At 39.0% G+C, this 24,128-nt stretch overlaps 1 protein-coding gene across 1 annotated transcript in view; it reads right to left on the minus strand.

The window, feature by feature from the left end:
- Positions 1-1,801: 1,801 nt before the first annotated feature.
- Positions 1,802-24,128, minus strand: part of LOC132565180 (synaptotagmin-like protein 4) — an 89,546-nt gene continuing 67,219 nt past the window's right edge. Inside the window, exons 5-12 of the mRNA XM_060229809.1 lie at positions 17,268-17,452; positions 6,935-7,042; positions 6,395-6,579; positions 4,772-4,874; positions 4,297-4,458; positions 3,683-3,912; positions 3,102-3,310; positions 1,802-1,944 (exon numbers count right to left, since the gene is read on the minus strand). Of these exons, the coding sequence (XP_060085792.1) occupies positions 1,802-1,944; positions 3,102-3,310; positions 3,683-3,912; positions 4,297-4,458; positions 4,772-4,874; positions 6,395-6,579; positions 6,935-7,042; positions 17,268-17,452 (1,325 nt within the window). The remainder of the gene's footprint in view (positions 1,945-3,101; positions 3,311-3,682; positions 3,913-4,296; positions 4,459-4,771; positions 4,875-6,394; positions 6,580-6,934; positions 7,043-17,267; positions 17,453-24,128) is intronic.

Consider the following 24,128-nt stretch of genomic DNA (forward strand, 5'->3'; position numbering starts at 1 on the left):
CCAAGATGTTTGTGATGAAGTTAACAAAATGTTTATGAGTTAAAGTTGGCCATATATGTTTAAGATGAAATAAAACATGCATGTTTACTTATATGTTCACTGAATACTTATGAGGATGAGGCACCTATATAAAGATGAATGGTATTTATAGATTATTTCCAGGCACTGTAGAAAAAAATCTTAAAGCTACTCAAGTAATTATGCCTACCACTTAAGTGCCTACTTCAGTATGTTTACCACTTAAGTGCCTACTTCAGTATGTTTACCACTTAAGTGCCTACTTCAGTATGTTTACCACTTAAGTGCCTATTTGGTTACCACTTAAGTGCCTACTTATGGTTACCACTTAAGTGCCTTAAGTGCCTACTTCAGTATGTTTACCACTTAAGTGCCTACTTCAGTATGGTTACCACTTAAGTGCCTACTTCAGTATGTTTACCACTTAAGTGCCTACTTCAGTATGTTTACCACTTAAGTGCCTACTTCAGTATGTTTACCACTTAAGTGCCTACTTCAGTATGGTTACCACTTAAGTGCCTACTTCAGTAAGTGGTTACCACTTAAGTGCCTACTTCAGTATGCCTACTTCAGGTTACCACTTAAGTGCCTACTTCAGTATGTTTACCACTTAAGTGCCTACTTCAGTATGTTTACCACTTAAGTGCCTACTTCAGTATGTTTACCACTTAAGTGCCTACTTCAGTATGTTTACCACTTAAGTGCCTACTTCAGTAAGGTTACCACTTAAGTGCCTACTTCAGTATGGTTACCACTTAAGTGCCTACTTCAGTAAGGTTACCACTTAAGTGCCTACTTCAGTATGGTTACCACTTAAGTGCCTACTTCAGTATGTTTACCACTTAAGTGCCTACTTCAGTATGTTTACCACTTAAGTGATTTCAGTATGGTTACCACTTAAGTGCCTACTTCAGTATGTTTACCACTTAAGTGCCTACTTCAGTAAGATTACCACTTAAGTGCCTACTTCAGTATGTTTGCCACTTAAGTGCCTACTTCAGTATGGTTACCACTTAAGTGCCTACTTCAGTATGTTTACCACTTAAGTGCCTACTTCAGTAAGGTTACCACTTAAGTGCCTACTTCAGTAAGGTTACCACTTAAGTGCCTACTTCAGTATGGTTACCACTTAAGTGCCTACTTCAGTAAGGTTACCACTTAAGTGCCTACTTCAGTAAGATTACCACTTAAGTGCCTACTTCAGTATGTTTGCCACTTAAGTGCCTACTTCAGTATGGTTACCACTTAAGTGCCTACTTCAGTATGTTTACCACTTAAGTGCCTACTTCAGTATGTTTACCACTGAAGTGCCTACTACAGTATCTTACCACAAATTGAGTACACTTTCCAATAAAGTAAGATGCTTAAAACTACACAATTATTACGACAGGTATTCCACATATCATTTCCATATGTTATGGATAAAATATGGAATCACTGCCAGTTTCCAGTTCTAGTGATTTAATCATATTTGGTCAAAACAGTATGTATTTGTTCTGTTTTCTGTGCTCATATTTTATGGTTAAATTATCAACAAAATGTCACTTGAGATTCCATATTTTTCACTTACACCCTTACCCTATATCATAATAGATATCACCTTATATGGTATTGTTTTTATTTGGTTACTGCGAGTTCGGTCAACATAAGCAATACTAGTCTTTACCCCATCAACTCACTAGTGTCATAACAACAGAAGTCACATACTCAAGGTAGAGACTTTTATCAAAACCCTGTTTCATCCAATCCAAAGTCATGTAACAAATATCTGTTCAAAGACAAACTAATATCGCCTTTTGTCCATATTTGGTCGTAGGATCAAGGTACCGTCAATCCAAGAATCAGGCCGGTCTAGCATTGCCTGCCATATTGAAATTTCTTCACCTTTAGCATCATTCCAGTCAACAATTTTACCATAACTTCGTCCTGGAAATAATAAAAATTTTTGTCAATCAGATTGAAAGGAGTACATTAAATATATGGAGATTAAGGAAAGACCTTGATGAGAAGATACTAATACAGCAAACATAACAGTCTTGATTTAAATCTTTACTTTTCTTTTTATTCATAATTATAACAAGGAAACGTTTTTTTATAATACAGATAAATCAAGTCTATAACATACCCAGTCCAAGGTTGAGTCTGACTCCTATAACAGCCTGTAACATACCCAGTCCAAGGTTGAGTCTGACTCCTATAACAGTCTATAACATACCCAGTCCAAGGTTGAGTCTGACTCCTAAAACATACCCAGCCCAAGGTTGAGTCTGACTCCTATAACAGTCTGTAACATACCCAGTCCAAGGCTGAGGACAATTTGTAACATACCCAGTCCAAGGCTGAGTCTGACTCCTATAACAGTCTGTAACATACCCAGTCCAAGGTTGAGTCTGACTCCTATAACAGTCTGTAACATACCCAGTCCAAGGTTGAGTCTGACTCCTATAACAGTCTGTAACATACCCAGTCCAAGGTTGAGTCTGACTCCTATAACAGTCTGTAACATACCCAGTCCAAGGTTGAGTCTGACTCCTATAACAGTCTGTAACATACCCAGTCCAAGGCTGAGTCTGACTCCTATGACAATTTGTAACATACCCAGTCCAAGGTTGAGTCTGACTCCTATAACAGTCTGTAACATACCCAGTCCAAGGCTGAGGCTGACTCCTATGACAATTTGTAACATACCCAGTCCAAGGCTGAGTCTGACTCCTATGACAATTTGTAACATACCCAGTCCAAGGTTGAGTCTGACTCCTATAACAGTCTGTAACATACCCAGTCCAAGGCTGAGTCTGACTCCTATGACAATTTGTAACATACCCAGTCCAAGGCTGAGTCTGACTCCTATGACAATTTGTAACATACCCAGTCCAAGGTTGAGTCTGACTCCTATAACAGTCTGTAACATACCCAGTCCAAGGCTGAGTCTGACTCCTATGACAATTTGTAACATACCCAGTCCAAGGTTGAGTCTGACTCCTATAACATACCCAGTCCAAGGTTGAGTCTGACTCCTATGACAATTTGTAACATACCCAGTCCAAGGTTGAGTCTGACTCCTATGACAATTTGTAACATACCCAGTCCAAGGTTGAGTCTGACTCCACCCAGGAAGTCGTTGCTGGAGATCTTATCATGGTCCCAGATAGTAAGTTCCAAACCACGCTCCTTCAAATCTTCTGGTCTAACATCATCAAATATGAATGTGTAGTTCCACTTAGGGTTGCAGTCTCGCTTTATCACAGGTGTTTTCTGCTTAAGTCCTTTGTGTTTGTCAGGCAACAGGTAACTGGAAGGCATATATGAACATCATTTTCACCTTTTCACCGAAGTTGGATTTTCACAAAATTTACTTTTACCGAATGTCATAGAATGTTATGTTTGAATGAGCAAGGAAACACTACAAAGATTTGAAGATTGATGGTGACATCATTTTATCCATTACTGTGAATTTTCACCTGAAAAGCTATTCCAAGCAAGGTCTAAAGGCAGGTAAGTAACTAATGCAGTTCCATTGAGATTGATCATAAGGACCATATTTTACCCCCGTATTTTTTCCCCTGTATAAAAATAAATGATAAATAACCTTTTGTTCAGTATTCAATGTACCTGTTATGTAACAGATAAAGCTATGCAGAAGTTTTAAATAAAGAAGACTTACGCTTTACAGAATGGGTCAGAGAAGCCATTGGACCGCACTGCAGTGAGATTTCTTGCCTCTTTCACCATGATCTGTAACTGATATCCTGATTGGCCATCTGGCCGTGCCTTTTTCCTCTTGGTCTTGGTGGGGGATGTGAGGAGCTCCTTAACATTGTCCTTTGATACCAGCCTTATTGACAGGATCAGATCACCTTGGTAAGTCAGCAGTGATGTAGTCTGTGTCTCCACCTGGTGGTCAAATAATTGGTATACTTTATTGACTTGTGCTTAAATAAATTATCAAACTTTTAATTCTTATCTTAGACATGAAATTATTACAAGACTAAGTTGTTTAAAAAATTTAGACATATTTAACACCTGTGACCTTAAAAGAAGATCAAGGTCAAAATATATGAACAAACTTGGTAGTCCTTCATCACAACATGCTACAGGTCCAATATCAGCACCCTAGGCCTTTTGGTTATTGAGGAGAAGTCATTTGACGGAAAGTTTGCGGATGTTGCATGACACAATGTTGTCACAAAATGACGGACAAATCACAATGGCTATAAGTCATCCTGACACTTTGGGTCAGATAATCTATAAAGCAGTGGAGAGGTAGAAATTTCTTACCCTTTCTTGTAATGTGTACCATTTTGGGGCAGAGTCTCCAAATCGAAAGTAGTCAAAGTTAATGGATACCTCTCCAAGGAAATCATTGCGACCAAACCTGTCATTATGCCAGACGGTGACCCACAATATCCTGTTCTCCACCTCACTCTTAGAGATAAGATACTACAAGGCAAAAAGATGCATTACTCAAGACAGGCAGGCCCGTTAATGTGTCGTGTTTTAACTGTTTTTCTCCATTTAAGTATAGATCTTGTAGTGTACAGCTTCAATAGCAGCAGTTATTTCCCAGACAGAACTTAATTGCATACTTCATCAGTCTGAAAAACGTTTCCTGTGAATGTTTTTCCCTACAAAGAGTTCCTGGTGCAACTCATTACATTCCAGACATACATATAGATCAACTCTATTTTGCTAAAATCATTTTTTATTTGTTTTTCCCTCTCCTAAGCAAAGACATTAATCTGCGAATACTTACACGCAGAGTTTCATCGAAAATTGGAGAAAGGGTGTTTTTCTTGACCCTGGTTTTCCTTTTTCCTCCGCGTGTTTTATCAGGTAGTAAGTAAGTCTTCACATATCTGTAAACAAGGAATGTAAACATAGCTGATAGTTTTAATAGATCTTCAATATGATTAATTAGTCACAAATGAAACATTTCTTAACACTTTTATAAACTAGAAAATGTCATTGTGAGGCATGAATGTCCTACTCCTATACATAAATGTATCAATGTTTTGATAACTAAAGATAGAAATAGTGGACGTGACCTTTGAACCCTGAAAGACAAAACTATCTGAGACATCATCATAGGTGACATTGACTTAAAGTTTGATCAAAACCAAAGTAACTCATCTCTAGAGTGATAACATTGACTTGGTGGTAGCTCTCCATAAATGGCACCCATCTTACTATGAAGAATTGAAAATGAGGTGAAGGGACAGGACAGACATTGTTAAAACTGTCATCTTGTCCCTGTCCATAAAATGGCATCTATCTCACTATGAAGAATTGAAAATGAGGTGAAGGGACAGGACAGACATTGTTAAAACTGTCATCTTGTCCCTGTCCATAAAATGGCACCCATCTCACCATCATAGGTGAAGATGCAGTCTTCATTTCAGGTAAGTTAACTGTATACACAAAATGGCTCTCACCTACAGAACACTATTAGAGAAGTTAAATAGAAAGGTTCAGATCAATGTTTATAACATTGTACCAACTTTAATATAAAATAGTAAAAAAGTTACCCTGGTTTTTACTTCAAGGTCATTTTACTTCAAGGTCATTAAGAGGAAATTATAAGTCCTAGAAATCTTGATCTAATAACTTGAGGATTGATACGTGTACAACCGTCTAATATCACAATATCCTTTGTTGACCTACTGAAGGTGTTGCTGCTGGTCTTATCATGAAATGATACAGTGGTGTGCTACTGCAGTCCGTGTTTCTATGTTATGTTACCAACACGACATTCTTATGTTTCATGACAACCACCAATGTTACAGACATCACAATTAAGGAAATAGGTCACTTGAGACCTAATTTTGTTGCAATGTTTACCCCTCAGCTGACCTACTTTTATCATTGTTCATTTGTTACTTTGTTGGGTTTATCACCCGATGAACAGTCAGGGTCATTTTGAGCGGGGTCTCCTTGTATTAACTGGTGGTTGTCTCACTGAACAACATACAGAAGGATTGTTGCATGCCGTCCAGAGCAATTAGGGCAAAGTGTCTTGTTATAGGATGCTGCTATGATAGCACAAACTTATCCATTACTCAGCTTCCTGAGAAGCACAAGCCACATTAAACCAGACACCATGAATCTTCATTTGAGGTTACGTAGGCTAACGATCTACTGACTGAGGTACCAATACCCTATTTATCTTTAATGGATCAGATAAACGTATATAAACATGTAACATATGCCTGGCTAAACACCTCATCTCATCAAATCTAGTTATCCTCAAAGCTGATGCAATATGAATTTTCTATATTTTTTATATATAAAGATGAATTTTACAAACAAAAATGAACCTTAACAAAGACTTAGTATCAAATAGTGTTTATGAAATCTTTTCTACAAGGAGACAACGTACGGGTCTGATCGGTGTCGTTTTGGGTCAGCTGGTGCTAAGTCCTTGCATTGTCGAATAGCAATCTCCAGTGACCCTGTGCGGTAGTTGTAGTCTAGGCCAAACTGTATCTCACCCGTTATAGGAACTTTCCCATAATTCACTCCACCAGCATCGCTGTAGAAACTTGCTATACTCTCGCGACTGTCCTAGAACACACAATGAGTTGTCAATCAGGAGTGTTATACCTATAAATAGGCCTGAAGAACCTAATACCATTATTTTACCAATGTTTTTCTTCCTAATGGAAAAAATGGAAGTAAAAACAGAGCTCTCCTGTACACAACTACAAACGCTAAACTTTATCATACTTACAAATAGAACCTCTTCCTTAGGAGGGATATTTTCCATACAAGCTTGATTTCAGATGACACCAGACATATATAAGACACCTGAGTGCTTGTTTTGGCTGGCGTTATCAGTCCTATCTTGGGACAGTTATTTGTCATTTAAACTAATGCTTCAAATGGATGTAGAGCATAGAAACAGAGCGGTGCTACTTACAGCTACTGTGGACAGAAGGTTGCCACGACTACTCCCAAAGGAACTCTGTGTTGTGGCCTTGTGGCTAGCTACTAGCTCATCTATATCAGCCTCACTGTCATCCTCCTTCTACAAAGCAGAGAGCAAAATGGGGTTCAAGCATACAGGGATGAAGCAAGGTTTGTTCAAGTGGAGTTCAAGCAATATTCTGAATTTTGATTCTAATGAGCAATGTGAATGAAAAATTGAGCAGAAGGGGCTGTGTTCAACAAAGGAAGCTAGAAATATGGCCAACTGACATGTACCTCTCCATATTCATTCAACAAAGGAAGCTAGAAATATGGCCGACAGACATGTACCTCTCCATATTCATTCAACAAAGGAAGCTAGAAATATGGCCTACAGACATGTACCTCTCCATATTCATTCAACAAAGGAAGCTAGAAATATGGCCTACAGACATGTACCTCTCCATATTCATTCAACAAAGGAAGCTAGAAATATGGCCAACTGACATGTACCTCTCCATATTCATTCAACAAAGGAAGCTAGAAATATGGCCTACAGACATGTACCTCTCCATATTCATTCAACAAAGGAAGCTAGAAATATGGCCTACAGACATGTACCTCTCCATATTCATTCAACAAAGGAAGCTAGAAATATGGCCTACAGACATGTACCTCTCCATATTCATTCAACAAAGGAAGCTAGAAATATGGCCAACAGACATGTACCTCTCCATATTCATTCAACAAAGGAAGCTAGAAATATGGCCTACAGACATGTACCTCTCCATATTCATTCAACAAAGGAAGCTAGAAATATGGCCTACAGACATGTACCTCTCCATATTCATTCAACAAAGGAAGCTAGAAATATGGCCGACAGACATGTACCTCTCCATATTCATTCAACAAAGGAAGCTAGAAATATGGCCTACAGACATGTACCTCTCCATATTCATTCAACAAAGGAAGCTAGAAATATGGCCTACAGACATGTACCTCTCCATATTCATTCAACAGACATGTACCTCTCCATATTCTAGAAATATGGCCTACAGACATGTACCTCTCCATATTCATTCAACAAAGGAAGCTAGAAATATGGCCTAGAAATAACAGACATGTACCTCTCCATATTCATTCAACAAAGGAAGCTAGAAATATGGCCTACAGACATGTACCTCTCCATATTCATTCAACAAAGGAAGCTAGAAATATGGCCGACAGACATGTACCTCTCCATATTCATTCAACAAAGGAAGCTAGAAATATGGCCTACAGACATGTACCTCTCCATATTCATTCAACAAAGGAAGCTAGAAATATGGCCGTCAGACATGTACCTCTCCATATTCATTCAACAAAGGAAGCTAGAAATATGGCCTACAGACATGTACCTCTCCATATTCATACCTATCTCATTTTATTTCACATTTGCTACAGAGAAATCCTATTTGATCCATGATTGATAATCTGCCCATAAAAACCAGAGATATTTACAGGAAAGCCAGCTGAAATGAAACCTATTTGTACAAGATTGATTATCTTGGAGGATGTAAAAGAATTCAAATGTCGTTAAATGGCCTGGAAGCATTTTTCATGGCACACAAATGCAGCAGTTAACACATTTTTTTGTTGGAAGACAAATGGCTGATGGCAATTGATGACGCCGATGTTTCCAAAGTTTATCAACAAAACATGATTTTGTCCTGGAATTGTACAAGTGACAATTTCATCTTGACCTACCAAGAGAAATGCCTGGTTCTTTATTTAATCGATCACCATGACAGTGATGTCACATGACTTGTGAGTTTCAGCTGGTGATATTAGATTTACTGTATTGAGTATTTCTTTCCTGAATGTCTTTGAAGAGATGATCATGTGTTTTTTTCTTCCATTTTTTTTACCATGTTTGGCAGCAATAAAAACAGTTTCTTTTCTAACAATACATTGATGAATTAAGATGATGTTGTAAATGAGAGGTGATACATCAAGCAGAGCAAACTTGAAAAAATATAAAATTTTAGTTAAAGTGGAACATGTTTGTGACTTTGCACTTAATTACTTATAGATAATATGAAACAGTGTCATACTGTATTGTAGCTATACCGTGATATAATAAACATCAGGAAATGATACGGTGACTTCATTCTGTTGTAGGGACTTTATTGTTGGTGGAGACACATACGTTTGGAGTTAGCTGAAGGATTTTCTATAACACAATACCAGACTGCCATTAATTTCTGGTAAAGTGATTATCATTCTGTCATTCTGATCTCTCTAAAAAGCCCCAAATGTATATAAAGCTATCTAGGAAAGTCAACTTCATCATCTCCTTTAGAATCAGCAAGAGTATTAAGTTTAAATCATATTTTTGTTTTATATCTGTGAACAGGTTTGCCATACAAATCTAACATTTAACATCTCCCCTTTGTTTGTACATAGTCTCACATTATCCCTTTAGTCTCTTCAAGACATACCTGTAGTCTGTACAAGACCTTAGTCTCTTCAAGACATACCTGTAGTCTGTACAAGACCTTAGTCTCTTCAAGACATACCTGTAGTCTGTACCAGACTTCCCCCTAGTCTCTTCAAGACATACCTGTAGTCTGTACAAGACCTTAGTCTCTTCAAGACATACCTGTAGTCTGTACCATACTTCCCCTTAGTCTCTTCAAGACATACCTGTAGTCTGTACAAAACCTTAGTCTCTTCAAGACATACCTGTAGTCTGTACAAGACCTTAGTCTCTTCAAGACATACCTGTAGTCTGTACAAGACCTTAGTCTCTTCAAGACATACCTGTAGTCTGTACAAGACCTTAGTCTCTTCAAGACATACCTGTAGTCTGTACAAGACCTTAGTCTCTTCAAGACATACCTGTAGTCTGTACAAGACCTTAGTCTCTTCAAGACATACCTGTAGTCTGTACAAGACTTCCCCTTAGTCTCTTCAAGACATACCTGTAGTCTGTACAAGACCTTAGTCTCTTCAAGACATACCTGTAGTCTGTACAAGACCTTAGTCTCTTCAAGACATACCTGTAGTCTGTACAAGACCCCCCTTAGTCTCTTCAAGACATACCTGTAGTCTGTACAAGACCTTAGTCTCTTCAAGACATACCTGTAGTCTGTACAAGACTTCCCCTTAGTCTCTTCAAGACATACCTGTAGTCTGTACAAGACCTTAGTCTCTTCAAGACATACCTGTAGTCTGTACAAGACCTTAGTCTCTTCAAGACATACCTGTAGTCTGTACAAGACTTCCCCTTAGTCTCTTCAAGACATACCTGTAGTCTGTACAAGACTTCCCCTTAGTCTCTTCAAGACATACCTGTAGTCTGTACAAGACCTTAGTCTCTTCAAGACATACCTGTAGTCTGTACAAGACCTTAGTCTCTTCAAGACATACCTGTGGTCTGTACAAGACCTTAGTCTCTTCAAGACATACCTGTAGTCTGTACAAGACTTCCCCTTAGTCTCTTCAAGACATACCTGTAGTCTGTACAAGACTTCCCCTTAGTCTCTTCAAGACATACCTGTAGTCTGTACAAGACCTTAGTCTCTTCAAGACATACCTGTAGTCTGTACAAGACCTTAGTCTCTTCAAGACATACCTGTAGTCTGTACAAGACCTTAGTCTCTTCAAGACATACCTGTAGTCTGTACAAGACCTTAGTCTCTTCAAGACATACCTGTAGTCTGTACAAGACCTTAGTCTCTTCAAGACATACCTGTAGTCTGTACAAGACCTTAGTCTCTTCAAGACATACCTGTAGTCTGCACAAGACTTCCCCTTAGTCTCTTCAAGACATACCTGTAGCCTGTACAAGACCTTAGTCTCTTCAAGACATACCTGTAGTCTGTACAAGACCTTAGTCTCTTCAAGACATACCTGTAGTCTGTACAAGACTTCCCCTTAGTCTCTTCAAGACATACCTGTAGTCTGTACAAGACCTTAGTCTCTTCAAGACATACCTGTAGTCTATACAAGACCTTAGTCTCTTCAAGACATACCTGTAGTCTGTACAAGACCTTAGTCTCTTCAAGACATACCTGTAGTCTGTACAAGACTTCCCCTTAGTCTCTTCAAGACATACCTGTAGTCTGTACAAGCCTACCCTTAGTCTCTTCAAGACATACCTGTAGTCTGTACAAGACCCCCCTTAGTCTCTTCAAGACATACCTGTAGTCTGTACAAGACCTTAGTCTCTTCAAGACATACCTGTAGTCTGTACAAGACCTCTCCTTAGTCTCTTCAAGACATACCTGTAGTCTGTACAAGACCTTAGTCTCTTCAAGACATACCTGTAGTCTGTACAAGACCTTAGTCTCTTCAAGACATACCTGTAGTCTGTACAAGACCTCTCCTTAGTCTCTTCAAGACATACCTGTAGTCTGTACAAGACCTTAGTCTCTTCAAGACATACCTGTAGTCTGTACAAGACCTTAGTCTCTTCAAGACATACCTGTAGTCTGTACAAGACCTCCCTTAGTCTCTTCAAGACATACCTGTAGTCTGTACAAGACCTTAGTCTCTTCAAGACATACCTGTAGTCTGTACAAGACCTTAGTCTCTTCAAGACATACCTGTAGCCTGTACAAGACTTCCCCTTAGTCTCTTCAAGACATACCTGTAGTCTGTACAAGACCTTAGTCTCTTCAAGACATACCTGTAGTCTGTACAAGACCTCCCTTAGTCTCTTCAAGACATACCTGTAGTCTGTACAAGACCTTAGTCTCTTCAAGACATACCTGTAGTCTGTACAAGACTTTAGTCTCTTCAAGACATACCTGTAGTCTGTACAAGACCTCCCTTAGTCTCTTCAAGACATACCTGTAGTCTGTACAAGACCTTAGTCTCTTCAAGACATACCTGTAGTCTGTACAAGACCTTAGTCTCTTCAAGACATACCTGTAGCCTGTACAAGACTTCCCCTTAGTCTCTTCAAGACATACCTGTAGTCTGTACAAGACCTTAGTCTCTTCAAGACATACCTGTAGCCTGTACAAGACTTCCCCTTAGTCTCTTCAAGACATACCTGTAGCCTGTACAAGACTTCCCCTTAGTCTCTTCAAGACATACCTGTAGTCTGTACAAGACCTTAGTCTCTTCAAGACATACCTGTAGCCTGTACAAGACTTCCCCTTAGTCTCTTCAAGACATACCTGTAGTCTGTACAATCCTACCCTAAGTCTCTTCAAGACATACCTGTGGTCTGTACAAGACCTTAGTCTCTTCAAGACATACCTGTAGCCTGTACAAGACTTCCCCTTAGCCTCTTCAAGACATACCTGTGGTCTGTACAAGACCTCCCCTTGTCTATTCAAGACATACCTATGGTCTGTCCAAGACCCCCCTTAGTCTATAAAAAAGGCACTCCCTCCCTTTATTTATATAAGATTTTTCTTTTTTTCAGTCTTTCAATTTAATTTGATTTTAACTTAATTTCAAAACAAATGCTACTGTTGTCCAATGAACCAGTTCATTAATTCTGGCCTTATCTGTTTGCAATTTCTTATAATTAAGTCAACTTTATAACAAGAGATCCCAGAGGGATCTTGGCGCCCACCATTTGAGGATCTGTTTTCAGTTCTTGAAGATTTGTTTATTTTTTTTTGTTTGTTACAGGTGTTGTAAATGTTCATGAACTGGTCTTTATTGAATGTACTCAATGATGGCACAAGATATTTTTATTAAGCACCTATTAGCAAATATCATTTGAAAAAGATCCCAAAGTATTATTAGATAGCAGTCAGTTACAGGTGGATAATGGACAATATGCTTGTGCTGTATTACTGTCGACATCCAAGATGGCTGCCTGTGGGCCACCTTGATTTCAAATCAGTCCAAAAAAGGTACAATGCACAACTAGGGACCAAGGGAAACCAATATCTATGAAATATCAGAAGGATCCATCCAGTACTTCCTCAGATATAGCAGTAACAAGATTTTTCTCTCAAAATCCAAGATGGCTGCCTGTCAGCCATCTTGATTTCGGATCAGTCCACAAAGGTATAATGCACAACTTGGAACATGCATATGAAATTTGAGAAAGATCCATCCAGTACTTTCCAAGAAATAGCAGTAAAAAACTTTTACATTCAAAATCCAAGATGGCCACCTGTCTGCCATCTTGAATTCGAATCAGTCTAAAAAAGGTACAATGCACAACTAGGGACCAAGGGGAAACTGCATATGGAATTTGAGAAAGATCCATTCAGTACTTTCCAAGAAATAGCAGTAACAAACTTTTACATCCAAAATCCAAGATGGCCACCTGTCGGCCATCGTGAATTTGAATCAGTCCAAAAAAGGTACAATGCACAACTAGGGACTAAGGGGAAACTGCATATGAAATTTGAGAAAGATCCATCCAGTACTTTCCAAGAAATAGCAGTAACAAACTTTTACATCCAAAATCCAAGATGGCTGCCTGTCGGCCATCTTGAATTCGAATCAGCCCAAAAAAGGTACAATGCACAACTAGGGACCAAGGGGAACCTGCATATGAAATTTGAGAAAGATCCATCCAGCACTTTTCCAGAAGTTTTATGAGTTGGAGGGCCGGTGGGTTGTATTGATGATGGCCAACCAGTGATAGAAGCAGAAATAGAATCCAGAACAATGAATACTTTACCTGTGTCATAACCCCACCCCTAACAATATCCTGTGTCATGACCCCACCCCTAACAATATCCTGTGTCATGACCCCACCCCTAACAATATCCTGTGTCATGACCCAAACCCCTAACAATATCCTGTGTCATTACCCCACCCCTAACAATATCCTGTGTCATGACCCCACCCCTAACAATATCCTGTGTCATGACCCAAACCCCTAACAATATCCTGTGTCATGACCCAAACCCCTAACAATATCCCGTGTCATAACCCCAACCCTAACAATATCCTTTGTCATGACCCCACCCCTAACAATATCCTGTGTCATGACCCAACCCCTAACAATATCCTGTGTCATTACTCCACCCCTAACAATATCCTGTGTCATTACCCCACCCCTAACAATATCCTGTGTCATGACCCCAACCCTAACAATATCCTGTGTCATGACCCAAACCCCTAACAATATCCTGTGTCATGACCCCACCCCTAACAATATCCTGTGTCATGACCCCACCCCTAACAATATCCTGTGTCATGACCCCACCCCTAACAATATCCTGTGTCATTACCCCACCCCTAACAATATCCTGTGTCATTACCCCACCCCTAACAATATTCTGTGTCATGACTCCACCCCTAACAATATCCAGTGTCATGCTACCCTACCCCTAACAATATCCTGTGTCATGACCCCACCCCTAACAATATCCTGTGTCATGACCCAAACCCCTAACAATATCCTGTTTCATGACCCCACCCCTAACAATATCCTGTGTCATGACCCCACCCCTAACAATATCCTGTGTCATGACCCCACCCCTAACAATATCCTGTGTCACGCCCCCAACCCCCTAACAATACTCTGTGTCACGCCCCCAACCTCCTAACAATATCCTGTGTCACGCCCCCAACCCCCTAACAATATCCTGTGTCACGCCCCCAACCTCCTAACAATATCCTGTGTCACGCCCCCAACCCCCTAACAATATCCTGTGTCACGCCCCCAACCCCCTAACAATATCCTGTGTCATGACCCAACCCCCTAACAATATCCTGTGTCACGCCCCCAACCCCCTAACAATATCCTGTGTCACGCCCCCTTATGAAACAATATTTCATGTCATATTTCAATATCCAATCACCATAATAATTCTTTTTGTTACAATGAATAAGAGTCAATGGCAAACAGCCAAACCCTATTGGTACAACTTAATTTTTCAAAACTTCGTGTCTAGAGTTTATATTCTTAATTTTGCAATCTTTGTGTCTACAAATCAGTTCTTATGATTATAGGGGTGACTTTGATCTGTCAAATCTAATATAGATAACAGAAAACTGAGAAATTATGAAGGTTTGAAGTGGTGAAGGATAAATCTTACAAAATAAGGAATTCAGTAAATCTAGTATCACCATTGTATGTACATGTAGCCCTGTAAATCTGTAACGGATGAAAAGTCATGTGATCACTTTTGATATTAACTCTAATTCTATCTGAACAATAATATATCTAATTACTTGTGTTGTGCTATGACATGAAAGAACTTTAAAATCACATTTACTTTCCTACCAATTTCCTTCTGGCCAGTGTAACTAATCCAAAATATATGCATATATTTACAATTCTTCTCCTTCCATATAACTGTTGTTACTAATGTCACCCTTTCATAGATCTGGTGTTACTATTCCTAATTACTAAGGTCATTTTTTATTGGATCTGCTGTTACTAATGTCATCTGTTATTGGGTCTGCTGTTACTAGTGTCATCTTTTATTGGATCTGCTGTTACTATGTTACTAATGCCATCTTTTATTGGATCTGCTATTACTAATGTCATCTTTTATTGGATCTGTTGTTACTATGTTACTAATGTCATCTTTTCTTGGATCTGCTGTTACTTATGCCATCTTTTATTGGATCTGTTGTTACTGCTGTCATCTGTTCTTGGATCTGCTGTTACTAATGTCATCTTTTATTGGGTCTGCTGTTACTAATGTCATCCTTCACAACACACTTTACATGGCTTGCAGACCACAATATACAGCATTTTAAGCCCTCTAGTGTTTGATATAGCGTTGTTGTCAATTAAAAATTGTTTTGTTCCTTGCCATGACTGTGTCAGTGAGATTAAATCTATAGCCATATGAGATAATATGTATTGTTATCTTTTCTACAATGTTCTCTGTGTACACAAGAATTTATTCAATTAACTATTTGCATCATGCTTTTTTTATGTCAAAAAACAGGTTTGCAGATTTGCTTTATTTTATTGTTTGTTGGTGCGTTAGTGATGTGGAAGCTCTGGTGTCAGCTCCAAAACCACCAGCTTCCCTTAGGATACATTAGGGTCAATCTGCTGCAAACTTGTTGAGTGCAGTGCCAATTGATGTTGATAGGGTGGTTCATGAAATACAAAACAAATGTCGGTCTGTCAATACAATACTCTATCTCTGGTGAATTCTCAAAGTACATCTAGTATTTAATTTCGTCTGTTGAAAACTATGTTATTATTGATGTTTGTGTATGCCCTTCAAAGCAAACTGATATTATTGTGGAAATCTACAATATATTTCCAATGGTTGTGGTCCCTTGAGACCATTTGGAATGTCTTGAAGACCAAGTCATTTCTGTGAGGCTACACTATCCTGTGACCATTCGGTAGTCTATTGGTGGACACTATCTACTGTCCAAGTGTCATTTCTGCGGTCTACACTTCAATGTGACCTTAAGGTAGTTCAGTAATGGACACTATCTACTGTCCTAGTGTCATTTCTGTGGGGCTACACTATCCTGTGTCTATTAGGTAGTTTATTGGTGGACACTATCTACTGTCCTAGTGTCATTTCTGTGGGGCTACACTATCCTGTGTCTATCAGGTAGTTTATTGGTGGACACTGTCTACTGTCCTAGTGTCATTTCTGTGGGGCTACACTATAATGTGACCTTTAGGTATTTTATTGGTAGACACTATCTACTGTCCTAGTGTCATTTCTGTGGGGCTGCACTATCATGTGACCCTTTGGTTGCTCACTGGTGGACACTATCTACTGTCCAAATGTCATTTCTGTTGGGCTACACTATCATGTGTCTATTAGGTAGCTTGTCTGCAGATGCTATCTATTTTCACACCTGTGTGAAAAGTTCACCTGACACACCTGTGTAAAGTTTTCTGACACACCTGTGTGGAAAGTTCACCTGACACACCTGTGTGAAAATTTCTCCTGACAGACTTTTGTGTAAAGTTCCTTGATACACCTGTGTAAAGTTTTCCTGACACACCTGAGTGTAAAGTTCTCCTTACACACTTGTGTGTAAAGTATTCCTGACACACCTGTGTGGAAAGTTCACCTGACACACCTGTGTGAAAATTTCTCCTGACAGACTTTTGTGTAAAGTTCTCTTGATACACCTGTGTAAAGTTTTCCTGACACACCTGAGTGTAAAGTTCTCCTTACACACTTGTGTGTAAAGTATTCCTGACACAACTGTATGAAAGTTTTCCTGACACACCTGTGTAAAAAAGTTCTGACACACCTGTGTGAAAAGTTCTCCTTACACACCTGTGTAAAGTTTTTCAGGTATTTGTTTAATGCAAAATGTTGCTTAAATTTTTAATATAACACATTTACAGTAGTAATATAAAAATGTCTACCTAAGCAAAGTGTCTATATATAGGTACTAGAAGGTACAAAGGTGGGAGCTTTCCTCTACTGGGTACTTACATTACTGGCATCTGTAACTGTTGACAATGTAGAGGGCACTGACATCTGACTCTGTATGCTATCTGTTCGACGGTGTTCAGGTGTGTTGTCCTGTGTGGATGTGCCACTGACATGGCCACTGTCCTCCAAGCTCCCAGATCCCTCAGAACTGGCTCGCGGTGACAGTTTGGGTGGGACGTCCTTCTCTGTAACAGCAACAAAACCCTTCTGATCACCCATGCCTTTGTATTAAAATTAAATCTCTATGATGCTGAAAAGTGAAATCAATATGCGCTGTTAATAGGATTCCGTGCATATCATTTTTGCAAGCGTATGATACAGCAGGATATAAAAAATAATTCATTAAAAACACGGATCAATTGGAAAGTTTTCTAGATAAGCTGCAAGCTAAAAAAGGAGTGAGAGAATGGGCGATGACAAGCAAGGGAAAATCTTTGAAGAATCTCAGTTGAATTTTTTGGATAATGAACCTTACACCATCTTGAAAATGCACTTAAACTCTGAAAGATATTGTTAAGTCAAGAACCATTATCTGAGGTTTTCCTCAGAACATATGTCAGACGAGCTGTATAGAAATAATCAATGATCCTAAAGTCACTTGTGATGGCCTTCACATCTTATATCCACCATGGAAGGATTCAAGCAAGCATGATTTCTGGTCTAAAAACTTCCAAATTATCTCAAAGCTCGTGGTTTATGAACACATATATCTAAGTCCGCAATGGTAACAGTTGACAGCATCCAGCGTGCCTTTAATTATCTCCTAGCTGCATTGTCGGAAGTCATATGTCACTCTTACAGCAGACTGTGCTTTTTAAACACCAACATATCTAAACTGAAGTTATGGTCTCTAATTTGCTGACTTGCTAGTGTAGAACCTAGATCCTTAACAAGTTATGTGATGGATTTAACGTACATAACAGATACAGTTAAATTAGCAATGGGTTAATCAGTAGTATTTTTGTTGTTTACAACAATATTTCTGGTACACTCATCTGCTGAAGGATTAAAAGGCCACAATAGCAAATAAATTGCAGTTTGCATTTTAAGTCAAAACAAACAAACAAATGCATTTTATCGAACTTTGTACTATGTCACAAAAGAGAAATTGATTTTTTACACATAGTACAAATATAGACTATGTGTAATACAGAGCCATTTTAAACTCAACACCAGGTAAACAGCATGTATAATCTCATTAATTCAGAAATAAAATATAAAAGAGACTAAATTAAAACTGTCATCTAGTAGTACTGACTGATTCAATACAACTATAAACTAAAGCTAAAGTGAAACAAGCTATAAATACTCTGAAGTCATTGAGAGGTAGTTACTGAGACAGTAGACACAATGTAGGGTAGTTACTGAGACAGTAGACACAATGTAGGGTAGTTACTGAGACAGTAGACACAATGTAGGGTAGTTACTGAGACAGTAGACACAATGTAGGGTAGTTACTGAGACAGTAGACACAATGTAGGGTAGTTACTGAGACAGTAGACACAATGTAGGGTAGTTACTGAGACAGTAGACACAATGTAGGGTAGTTACTGAGACAGTAGACACAATGTAGGGTAGTTACTGAGACAGTAGACACAATGTAGGGTAGTTACTGAGACAGTAGACACAATGTAGGGTAGTTACTGAGACAGTAGACACAGGGTGGGGTAGTTACTGAGACAGTAGACACAATGTAGGGTAGTTACTGAGACAGTAGACACAATGTAGGGTAGTTACTGAGACAGTAGACACAATGTAGGGTAGTTACTGAGACAGTAGACACAATGTAGGGTAGTTACTGAGACAGTAGACACAATGTAGGGTAGTAACTGAGACAGTAGACACAATGTAGGGTAGTTACTGAGACAGTAGACACAATGTAGGGTAGTTACTGAGACAGTAGACACAATGAAGGGTAGTTACTGAGACAGTAGACACAATGTAGGGTAGTTACTGAGACAGTAGACACAATGTAGGGTAGTTACTGAGACAGTAGACACAATGTAGGGTAGTTACTGAGACAGTAGACACAATGTAGGGTAGTTACTGAGACAGTAGACACAATGTAGGGTAGTTACTGAGACAGTAGACACAATGTAGGGTAGTTACTGAGACAGTAGACACAATGAAGGGTTGTTACTGAGACAGTAGACACAATGTAGGGTAGTTACTGAGACAGTAGACACAATGTAGGGTAGTTACTGAGACAGTAGACACAATGAAGGGTTGTTACTGAGACAGTAGACACAATGTAGGGTAGTTACTGAGACAGTAGACACAATGTAGGGTAGTAACTGAGACAGTAGACACAATGTAGGGTAGTTACTGAGACAGTAGACACAATGTAGGGTAGTTACTGAGACAGTAGACACAATGTAGGGTAGTTACTGAGACAGTAGACACAATGTAGGGTAGTTACTGAGACAGTAGACACAATGAAGGGTTGTTACTGAGACAGTAGACACAATGTAGGGTAGTTACTGAGACAGTAGACACAATGTAGGGTAGTAACTGAGACAGTAGACACAATGTAGAGTAGTAACTAAGACAGTAGACACAGGGTGGGGTAGTTACTGAGACAGTAGACACAATGTAGGGTAGTTACTGAGACAATAGACACAGGGTGAGGTAGTTACTTAGACAATAGACACAGGGTGGGGTAGTTACTGAGACAAAAGACACAGGGTGGGATAGTAACTGAGACAATAGACACAGGGTTGGGTAGTTACTGAGACAATAGACACAGGGTGGGATAGTTAAAGAGACAATAGACACAGGGTGGGGTAGTTACTGAGACAATAGATACAGGGTGGGGTAGCTATTGAGACAATAGATACACTATTGGATAGTTACTGAGACAATAGACACAAGGTGGGGTAGTTACTGAGACAATAGACACAGGGTGGGGTAGTTACTGAGACAATAGACACAGGGTGGGGTTGCTACTGAGACAATAGACACAGGGTGGGGAAGTTACTGAGACAATAGACACAGGGTGGGGTAGTTACTGAGACAATAGATACAGGGTGGGGTAGTTACTGAGACAACAGACACAGGGTAGGGTAGTTACTGAGACAATAGACACAGGGTGGGGTAGCTACTTAGACAATAGACACAGGGTGGGGTAGTTACTGAGACAACAGACACACAGTTGGATAGTTACTGTGACAATAGACACAGGGTGGGGTAGTTACTGAGACAATAGACACAGGGTGGGGTAGTTACTGAGACAATAGACACAGGGTGGGGTAGATACTGAGACAATAGACACAAGGTGGGGTAGATACTGAGACAATAGACACAGGGTGGGGTAGTTACTGATACAATAGACACAGGGTGGGGTAGTTACTGAGACAATAGACACAGGGTGGGGTAGTTACTGAGACAATAGAAACAGGGCAGGGTAGTTACTGAGACAATAGACACAGGGTGGGGTAGCTACTGAGACAACAGACACAGGTCGTCGGTAGTTACTGAGACAATAGACACAGGGTGGGATAGTAACTGAGACAATAGACACAGGGTTGGGTAGTTACTGAGACAATAGACACAGGGTGGGATAGTTAAAGAGACAATAGACACAGGGTGGGGTAGTTACTGAGACAATAGATACAGGGTGGGGTAGCTATTGAGACAATAGATACACTATTGGATAGTTACTGAGACAATAGACACAAGGTGGGGTAGTTACTGAGACAATAGACACAGGGTGGGGTAGTTACTGAGACAATAGACACAGGGTGGGGTTGCTACTGAGACAATAGACACAGGGTGGGGTAGTTACTGAGACAATAGACACAGGGTGGGGTAGTTACTGAGACAATAGATACAGGGTGGGGTAGTTACTGAGACAACAGACACAGGGTAGGGTAGTTACTGAGACAATAGACACAGGGTGGGGTAGCTACTTAGACAATAGACACAGGGTGGGGTAGTTACTGAGACAACAGACACACAGTTGGATAGTTACTGTGACAATAGACACAGGGTGGGGTAGTTACTGAGACAATAGATACAGGGTGGGGTAGTTACTGAGACAATAGACACAGGGTGGGGTAGATACTGAGACAATAGACACAAGGTGGGGTAGATACTGAGACAATAGACACAGGGTGGGGTAGTTACTAATACAATAGACACAGGGTGGGGTAGTTACTGAGACAATAGACACAGGGTGGGGTAGTTACTGAGACAATAGAAACAGGGCAGGGTAGTTACTGAGACAATAGACACAGGGTGGGGTAGTTACTGAGACAACAGACACAGGTCGTCGGTAGTTACTGAGACAATAGACACAGTGTGGTTTAGTGACTTAAACAGACAGATGATGTAAGTAACAAACATCCAAACAGCTGATGGAGGGAAATGACATGATATCAGACTGATGAAAACAAACACCCAGATTCTGTTGGGGTAGTCATAATATATTCCAGGGAAGACAAAATTCTGTGTAGGAAACCTACAGTTGCATGACCATGTTTTAACAGTTCTGTTTGGACCCAAACTAAGACTATCTTTTAAATAATTCATACCCCTTCATATCTCAACTTTTAGAAATTTGCATCGACAGTCGATGGTTTCTGTCTTTACTATAAATACTTCCAGTGTTTACATGACATATATCTTACAATCAATACTTAACAGGCCGGGAGCTTTTACAATACATCTGTTTCACTTTGTTTTAGCCATTTGATCTACATTAGTTTTAAATAGAATTATAAGCTTCTTGTCCAAAGCCCTGTAAGCCTTTGTCAGTTGAACAAATAACATCGCTGTACTCCTTAAGTTCAAATTGAAAATAATCACCGTTAATTTTGTCTTAATCAACCCAGGAAATTTGATCAAACTTGGCACTCAATCTGATACAAGTGTTTTGTGAATGTCTATATTGCTAAACATAAGGACATTATGTATGATTGCTGTGAGTATATAGTTTCTATACAGTGCCTCCTTTGTGATATGGTATAACAGAGTAAATATTGTAAAATAAAGGGCATTTGAAGGTCAAAAGGTGATATCAGTAATTTGGTTCATTACTAGTTTCACTAGATAATCACAATCATCTCAAGGTAAAGTTATACAGACATTTCATGTCTTCACATGGTAGAGTAAAAAAATATCTGACTTCAGGTGCTGGTAGTTGACCATCAGTAATATGGCACAAGGTCAGAGTCCAACTGCACTATTCCTAGCACCGACGGGTAAAATTCTTAAAATCCTAACATTAATTATGAAAATTTTGACCTAACATTACAAAAGGGGCGTATCTCTAAATAATCACCAAAATGAAAAAAAAAAGTAATGAGATGTAATCACTGACAAACATGAAACTGTCTGAGTTAGTTACTGGCTAAGTAAGGACATAAGTTCCAACTGATTACTTAAGCGAGTAGGCATCATAATTCCAGACAACCTAATGACAGGCGGACAAACAGCCTGTAATTATCTCCCCTTTCAAATATAATTTGTGAGGTGGAAAGCTTCCCAACACGGTTTCTATGAACTTTTTCAACTCTAACTTTAAACAATAAGAATAAAGTTTGAAGTGAAATTGAAACTGAAGAGAGTTGTCAATCCATTTAGGTATCTGCTGCTCTGTTGGGAAATCTAGCTTGACTTTGTTGAGTTGGATATAGATACATATAGTACGTCAATAACTTGAATATTTTGTTAAGTGAAGTACGATGCTAAATTCTTAAATCTGAGTAAGTATTGAGTGACTGAGCAAGACAAAGCATACACAGTTAAATCTGAGTAAGTTTTGAGTGACTGAGCATGACAAAGCATACACAGTTAAAGCTGAGTAAGTTTTGAGTGACTGAGCGAGACAAAGCATACACTGTCAACTGGTCTCTAGATCTAATAGATATTGTATTTACTTTTGCAACATTTTGTTGTGAACTATATTCAAGATTATTCATCTTCTGTTGTAGACTGATAATTCAGCATGATGCAAGCTTCTAGTATAAACATGCATTAAAAAATACTGTCATGCATCAAAAATTATCACAAACTATACCAGCATGCATCACAAACTATACCAGCATGCATCACAAATTATACCAGCATGCATCACAAATTATACCAGCATGCATCACAAATTATACCAGCATGCATCACAAACTACAAGTACACATACAAGCATGCATGATGTGCAAACACTACAAAGTATGACAAGATCTGAGCCTAGTTGTTCAAAGATGCTAGTCTTACTCATTATAACATATGTATTTTATACAAAGGTACATTTCATTTGTAGGATGCAATCTTAAGTGAATCCAAATGAAAATGGAAATGAAAAAGGAAATCAATGTTCATTTTAAATGTACATTGCAATGGTATTTTAAGGAAGATAAATCTTGTGAATTCTGAGTAATTTTGTTAATAATGCTTTATAGAGCTGGGCTAGACAGATCTATACTTATGTCTTAGTGTTAATAAATACCTAGTTTTAGTAATTAGTTGAAATAATTAGTACAATTACCAATAATTTCTAATTTAGATGGAATTAAGTTAGTATATTTGTCCCAAAAACTGCCTCCTCGATACAAACAAATAGGTACAGGACTACCTTTTCTCCTGGTTCTAAACAATGACTATTCCGTTTTAAACATAAATTACAAACACGCAGAAGAGTGTGTAAGAGTATGAACATGAGGAAATAATCTACAATTAACATAGGTTCTACAAGTATCAAAATTCTACATAAAAGTTTCATGAGACAAAATCTAAAGGTAGAAGTTAGTGCGCATGGAAAGCAGTGCAAACAGGAGGGACCCCTCACCACTTGTCATTTCACTGATTATAGAGCAAAACCAATGAAACAATGGTGATACCTGGATCTGTGTCAGTCAGAGAAGC

The sequence above is a fragment of the Ylistrum balloti genome, unplaced genomic scaffold (genome assembly GCF_031769215.1).
Source record: "Ylistrum balloti isolate Yb309-2 unplaced genomic scaffold, AGI_CSIRO_Ybal_v1 Utg369700, whole genome shotgun sequence".
NCBI classification, from domain to species: Eukaryota; Metazoa; Mollusca; class Bivalvia; order Pectinida; family Pectinidae; genus Ylistrum; species Ylistrum balloti.